Source organism: Eucalyptus grandis, chromosome 6, assembly GCF_016545825.1.
Source record: "Eucalyptus grandis isolate ANBG69807.140 chromosome 6, ASM1654582v1, whole genome shotgun sequence".
Lineage (NCBI taxonomy): Eukaryota > Viridiplantae > Streptophyta > Magnoliopsida > Myrtales > Myrtaceae > Eucalyptus > Eucalyptus grandis.
The window spans coordinates 1,859,908-1,867,749 of record NC_052617.1 but is presented as its reverse complement, the minus strand read 5'-3'; the positions used below and the strand labels follow the sequence as shown (position 1 = coordinate 1,867,749).

The 7,842-nt window shown below is 39.6% G+C and overlaps 1 protein-coding gene across 1 annotated transcript; it reads left to right on the top strand.

The window, feature by feature from the left end:
• Positions 1-2,685: 2,685 nt before the first annotated feature.
• LOC104447886 (probable BOI-related E3 ubiquitin-protein ligase 2) lies at positions 2,686-5,677 on the top strand. The gene is made up of 4 exons (XM_010061619.3): positions 2,686-2,841; positions 2,936-3,033; positions 3,470-3,792; positions 5,073-5,677. The coding sequence occupies exons 1-4, from the start codon at positions 2,774-2,776 to the stop codon at positions 5,601-5,603; spliced, it is 1,020 nt and encodes a 339-aa protein (XP_010059921.1). The 5' UTR covers positions 2,686-2,773; the 3' UTR covers positions 5,604-5,677.
• The last annotated feature ends 2,165 nt before the right edge of the window (positions 5,678-7,842 follow it).

The window sequence follows — 7,842 nt, the reverse complement described above, 5'->3', positions numbered from 1 at the left end:
CTGATTGCGTAGCTTTTGTAACCGGCCATGTGACTTGCTCGCAAAGCCAAGAATCGAAATACGATAGGATGAGATATAATGAGAAATCCTCTCCGACTTTGTATCCTATTATGACTTGATTGCTACTTGATTGGATGTAAGATTGGGATATCGAAATTATCCTGATCCTATCAACGTGAATTTCCCAAGCGGGTGTGAATGGTTCTCGAGAGGCAGCATCTAAGTTTAGCACTAGTCCTACTTATCACAACTTAATTTCTCGATTATTTGCGCCATTTCTTTTTGTGTTAAAAGCCTTACTGATCAATCGGTGGTCGATTAGGAGTAAAGTAAGACACGGGAGCGCATCTTATATCTACAAACTAGAGATTTGTGAGATTTGGTAAACACCGAATTCATCTAATGTCCCGCTATCAGTACATTTTTCTTTATAAAAAAGATATTTCATGCTTCTTTTTTTCAATTTATTCCCTAGCAGGCACCTAGATGTCTGTGCATAAATGCTAAGGCAATAAAAATTAACTCAATTGATAATAAGGCGCTTCAATCATTGCAATTTATCAGAACCGCTCAAAGTGGAATAGAGGCGCAAAAGGGAAGAGATAAAGAGTGAGAGGACTCTCAAATGAAATGGAGACCGTCGTAACCAATAGAAAGCGCAACAGCATGTGTTTGTCGTTGACTCCGAAGGAAGATTGCTTGAGGGGTTTGCACGAACTATATGAGGGTCTCATCCGCTCTCCAAGTTAGAAATCCTAGCTTGTCTCTAACATGACTATTGAGTCAAACAACTCCACTTTGAAAAGCTTTTTCCGAGTGGTAAGCAAGACAGACTGACCAAATCAAGAATTGCTCGGAACAATTGATTTAGTTCGATTTCCGAAAGTGTTGATCTAGTTCTTGGTTCCTAAAATTGAAATGTGTTCGGGTGGTTCAGTGTCAAGGAGAATCGAGCCGGACTGCCTAGACATATTGTAATTTTTCTTTTTATAAAATGTCTCATTCATGCCTTCTCCTCTTATGGTAATTTCCTTTAGCCCTACAATGCTCAAACTTACTCTTCTCTTTTAATCTTTCCTTTTCTTTGGATTACCTTCACCTCTCATGGAGTTTGAAACATTCTCTCATTTGAATTGGACTGGTTCCATTGGACTGTTCAAGAATGTTCAATTCCAATATTGATTTTGAAGTGGGACGGAACCGGGTTGGGTACCAATCACCCCCAATTTTGTTCAATACCTCTCACTGCGCTGGGAACTAAAAGTTCTTATCACCGATTGTAAAGTCTTGCCAGCCCATTATCCCAATCTAAATATAGCCCATTGTATTAACCCAAATGGAGTAGTTGATTGCGTTGTAAAGGTCTTCAAATGGAAGGCTTTGCCATGGAATTGGGTGTCTAGTCCCCCTCCCCCTCTCTGGAAGTTCCTTCTGTTAGAAGCCCCATAGTCTTGTAATTGGGCTCTTTTCTAATGAAAGAAAACCTTCTTTCTGAAGGGAAAAAAAGAGAGGAACCAATGAGGTAGAGACTAGCAGAACTAATGGCTTTTTTTTTTTTTTTTTTTTTTTTTTTTTTTTTTTTTTTTTTTGTTGGTGTCTTCACTAGGCTGGCCCTTCACATCGGACTCCTGAGATCTCTCCCTTTTCTATTCTCAGCCAGCTCTGCTTCCTTTCTCATGCTGGCCAAGATCAACCTCTCCAATCTTTTCCTTCCCTTCTCAATTGCCCGAAGCTCCATTTTTATCTTATGCCAAGAGCTTTGATTCTACTTTTTGCCAAGAATCCCCCCAATTCAGGCCCCCTTTTGACTGTGATTTCCTGTTTTGGCCGAGTGAGTGTTCCTAGTGTGAATAAAATATTCTCTTTTTCTTGTTGAATGATGGAGAAATTCCACCGATTTCATTTCTTCTCCATTTCAATGCACATGCGCTCGTTCAGAATAAACACGGGAGTGGCTGAGAGGCTGGGCTCTCGTGGGCTCCGTCTTGAATTCAAATGAAATTCGGGCCCAAGTTCAATACCGGATCCTACGTACGAGCAATTTAAATGATATTCATAACCAGGCATATATTTAACTCGATGTGGTTATGCTGTTCCCAAAATTGTTTCTAGTATCTAAACGCAATAAAGGACATGAATGCATAATTATGCGACATCGATATCTATGTTAAGGGGTCAAGCTCTATTATCTCATTTTTATGAAATGCACAAGAGATTTTTTTGGCAAAAATCTATGTGTCGACAATGCATCAATATTAATTTGGTTACCTAATAATGTGTGAATCAAAATTCTCGACAGTATGTAGTTGAGAATACGTTCAGTTCCAGTGTTACGACAGAATTCATGAATTAATTGGTGCACTTAATGATATCTAAATATGGACATTATGGGTGTGGGTCTCTTTACTAGATTATAAATATTGCAAGAGATTTATAAAATTTCTCGATTTCGACAATATAATTCCTATAATAAAATCAAAGTACACCCCAAAAAGATTTTACGAGAAATGATCTGAATCACAAACTCTTTATCGAACTAATAAACTGATTTCGGAAAATATAAAACTCCCTCCATCCCAACTCCCCAATGTCCTTCTAATTCCATAATTTCCAAAAAATTTCTGCTTTGGCCGAACGAGATTTCCCAAAATTCAAGATTTTGCCCGATTATTCCCGAAGTTAAACTTTTAATCCCGAAACCTAACCATTACTCCGCTCCGCTGCGTCGACGGGAGAAATCTCCTCGCTCTCTCTCTCTCTCTCTCTCTCTCTCATGGCGTTTCTCCAGCAATCCCAGCAAGCCCCCCGGCAGAACCAGGAGCAACCGCCCGACGCGTTCCGGTAAGACCGCTTCTCTTCCTCTTCGGAATCGCCGTACAATCTCCGAACCGATTGTCGAATTCTTGTCCCAATTCGCGGTCGTTTCCCCTTGCAGAAACCTGTACCCGATGGACGCTCCGATCGCGGCGCCCGCCTACTACGTGCCGGACGATGTGCGGGATCAGGCTCGGCATCCTCCGTACGTCCCCGAAGGTTAGGGGGATTTCCCGTCTCCGCCTTTTGGTTTTCCCGTTTCGATTTCGTTTTGGTCGGAGGAGATTTCTCGCTGCGAAATGGGAATTGGGATCGAGCTATCTTTCGTGTTTTGACCTAATTGGGAGGGAAAAAGAGGAACTTTAGGGTTCTGTGTTTTGAGGCTCGCGTGAACTCGACGTGGGCTTGATTCTTTGCTTATTTAGCAGCCAGAATGCTGGGAGTGCGATTGAGTTTGGTTTTCAGACAGTTCGTAATCTCGGATGAACCTACGAGAAATGGGTTTGTTTAATGATAACTCTCTAAGTACCAACATAGTACTAGCAAGAGCATGATGGGCTAAAACGATCCGTTCATAGTTTATGTGGGTTCATGTGTATTGTCTATTAAATGTGCAGATTCATTTACTACTTGCCATGTATGGTTTTGGTTTCAGTAAATGGTCTTGGGTTTGCGCCGATTCCTATGTGTGCCACTGCCACAGATGGAGGCGATGGAGGAGCTGATTTGCAGTTCGAGTATGGGCTGGAACCAAAAAGGAAGAAGCTGAAAGAGCGAGACTTTCTGGATAACACTTCGCAAGCATCATCTCTCGATTTGCTGCAAGCACGGCCAATCTCGGTGGGCTTAGGTTTATCTCTCGATAACCGCCCGCTGCTGTCCACGGGAGACTCTGCGCTGGTATCTCTTATTGGGGACGACATTGATCGTGAATTACACCAGCTTGATGTGGAGACCAACCGATTTCTTAAACTTCAGGTGTGGTGTCTATATTGGCATTGCTTTTGTCTGGTTTTATATAAAACAGAGGGTTGATTTGGTAATTCCATGTGCACGAAAATCTGTGCTTTGCTGGTTAAATTTTTCTAACCATCACACTCAGTTTGGAAGGAATGATTAGTAGGGAATGGAAGGGAGTCGGATAATTACCGAAGAAACTAAAAGAAAGGAAATAGAGAGATTGAGTTAAAATGTTGTTTGGATGCTAACTAAGTGGAAAGAATGGGCATGAATGCAAAATGACCTGGAAATCTTTTTATTATTTAACAATTTGAGATAAAATAACGGTGTCCATAGTAAAGGAGAAATTTCTTTATAAGTTGCATGAATAAACTACATAAAGCTGGTTGCACTACTCATAATACTTTCTTTTCTTCTCCCTATGTTTTTGTCATTCCAATTAAATGCGCGATCATTTGAAAATCCTCTCTTTCCTACATAAAGCCGGTTGCACTATTCCTTCTTAATACTTTCTTTTCTTCTCCCTACATCTTTGTCATTCCAATTAAATACATGATCATTTGAAAATCCTCTCTTTCCTTCCAATCCTTCCTACTAAACTGAGTGTTAGATAGTTTGTTGATGCAAGCATTTCTACGATTGCAGATAATTGGGTTCTCTAACACTAGGTCTATGTTAAATTTCACTAGGCCGGGCTTCATCATATATTGTCTAAGAAACCGGAATAATTGTCCACTTAGTTGTAAAGTCAATCTTTTGCATTGTGACAATTAATAGTGTGGAAGCTCAATTTATGGAACGATGATCCATAATTACTCCTTTTCATATCTAAGAAACGTGAGTGAATCCTCCTTTGCTTTATTAAAATTTTGCAGCTCATGCACTTTGACTTATTTTAAATCCTAAAATAAACACTCGAAAATATCGCAAAATGCAATGTCGATGTGTGTATTCACGTATAATTTTTTCTATAAATCTTTTGAAATTTGATTGATATTTTATTTTTTGGGTAAAGCAAAAAGTACACTGAAGCTGAAACAAACAGGTCCTTAGTTGTAAGTGAAGCTATTTTTTTTTTTTGGTTTTATGAATTATTCTATCATCCTGGTTTTGTTGCTGTTAGTATCAATGAGCACACTTCTTGTTGGGTGACAATTGGAACAATACTATTCACTACTTAAATTTCTCGTGCTCCCTCTTCTAGTGCTGTTCTTATGTCCGGTTTCTTTGACTCATGAGCGTTGTTTTCATAGATCAATTTCCTTGTGCTTGAACAAGTCTGACATCTTTGTCATTAGGCTGATCGAATGCGGCAAGGTGTCCTTCAGAAGATCAGATCTACCCAACTCCAGACTCTCTCTCTTCTGGAAGATCAAGTAATTCAGAAACTAGGGGCGAAGGAAGCAGAGGTCGAAAGCATCAACAAGAAGAATGAAGAGCTTGAAGAACGCATAAAGCAGTTAACTTTTGATGTAGGTGCTTGGCAGCAACGGGCTTTAAACAGTGAGAACATGATCGCCGCTATCAACTATAACCTGCATCAGATTTATGCTCAAAGTAGAGATAGTAAAGAAGGATGTGGTGACAGTGAGGTTGATGATTCAGCTTCTTGCTCCAATGGCCGTACTACAGATTTCCACAGCCTGCTGGGCAAAGAGAAAAATGGCTCTCAAGAATCAATGACTTGTAAGGTTTGCAGAGTTAACACAGTAAGCATGTTGTTGTTGCCTTGTCAGCATCTCTGTGTATGTAAGGACTGCGAGAGTAAGGTTAGATTTTGTCCTCTGTGCCAATCATATAAGCTTTTTGGCACGGAGGTCTTTATGTAACAAGGTACTTATGAAAGCTCCTGATGTGATATAGTGAAATTGCTAGTTTTCACTCTGTGCTTGTTTGTTTATTATGATTGTCTGGCGTCATTTCCATATGCAATTTTGCAGTTTTCAAAGGGTTCTTACTTTGATATGATATAGCACATTAATAGCTGGTAACTCTTGTTGGGTAGCATATCTCCGATTATTTTTTCATTTTTCCGAAGTTTTTGTTTGTTCATGTTAGCATTTCTTCTTAATGATATGGTTGTAGTTGAATTATTGGATTGAGATGACAATTACATTGCAGGCAGTGTGTGAAATGGTGAAGACTTGGACTTGCTGTATTCTCGAGGATGATATAATTTAGAACTCGTGATATTATCCTGTCTGTCTTGAAATAGTATTATAGTTAGAGAAATCAGATGGTTGGAAGGGTTCACAGGCCATGACAGTTTATGCTTCAAATCCTTATGTTTTAGTTTAATTGCTTCATCACATTTTATGTTCCTTGGTTATTTACCCGACCAAGTTGAACTGTTCTTTTCTTTTTCTTGGACATCTTCAGAACTCGAGAGCTCCATTGGAAATTGTTTTTTCTTTTACTATATGAGGGCATTTTACTATTTACAATCATCATCGCACATTGCATTTTCGAGGTCTGTCTTATATTATTCGAGCCACAAAGAGGGGGTTTGCGTAGCAAATGTCATAACTATCTGTCTACCTTGGGGGATATGTGCGTCTCTGAGCATTTTGCTATTGACTTGGATGATCCTCCATCATCTATTCTTTCGTGTTGCTTTGCTCTGATTGTCGCAGGCAATTGACGTTCGTTAATCTATATTCTTCTCTCTACAACATGGGACATAAGCTTGTGTTCTTACCCATCTTTTTGAGATAAGCAGATGAGAGTTGCATGTCTTGGCGGCTGCTCCTAGTGGATGGGGCCTCTCTCGCTGTTGAATACGTACAGTGACAAAGCTAACTTTAGGTTCGCTTTCTGGCCCAAGAAGTAAAAGCTTTGAGTTCACTCACCCACCACCGTATCCACCGTTGATCTCCTTTTTATTGGTAAAGGCACTCGTCGGTAAGATCCGATTGAGATTGATTTTCCAAAAAATATATTCATCTGTCTTCCTTGGATCGAAGGGTGAGGTTGAGTGAAAACTTGTAAGTTGGATAATATGGGGGCGAGATTAACACTATCTAGTTCGATGATTAAGTGTTACTTCTTTGCAAGGCACGATAATTGCGTTTCGAGCTCACGACATTTCGTTTTCCATTAACTAGCGGTCCGCTATTAAAAGTAACCATGAAAAGGTAGAGTGCTTTCAACTTTAATTTTTAGAGGTGGCCCAATAACCTAGTCATATATGTATGAGTGAGAGGGAGAGAGAGAGAAAGAGAGAGAAAGAGAGAGTAATTCAAGATGGCTAATTAATTACGGTCCCTCGATCCTGAATTACCCCAAAAAAAGAAAAAGAAAAAACAGAAAAAAAAGAAGTGATGACAAGGAGAGAGTAAAGATGCTTTTCCCCGCACGATTATAACCCCTCTTCAATCATTTCCAACTCCACTTTCCACCTCCGCCCACTGCAATGCAAAGCCAACTGGTCTCCCTTCCAAATTCGCGGTGCCTCTTGGCTCTTGGCTCTTTTCACCTTCTCTTTTATCCAGAAAGGAATTAGCGAAAAGCCTAGAATAAATCTCTATGCTGGAGATTCTGCACTTACAACAGTCCACTCAAACCCTGTCTACTAAAGACTGAATGAAGCACCTCCTTATTCCCTCTAAAGCTGGCCTTCCACTTTTCTTTATGTTGCACCTCTTTTTTCCTTCTCTCTCTCTCTCTTCTTTTTCTCCCTTTTGGCCCCTTTTGTTAGATGTATTCAACCTTCTCTTCGTCTGAGCCTTGCAGAGAATCTTACTGCGGAGAGAAGAACGTTGCAGCTTTTGAAAGGTGTTCGACAAACACTTCAGGCCGCACTACCCTTCACGGTTGTAGCATTTGACAGCTAAGAATAAATGATTGCGTGATAATCTTTAATTTACTACTAGAATAATAGTCTATTCTAGATAACATAAAACCAAATCACAAATAATCATAAATTATTGTAGGACCCATTTTTTCAAGAATTTATAATCCACAACAGATTATTATTCTCACAATATCTTAAAGACTGTTATGCTAACAAAACCCTTTTAAGAACTTATATGGTCATATTTTAAGGCAATGTAGCTCTAATATATGTGT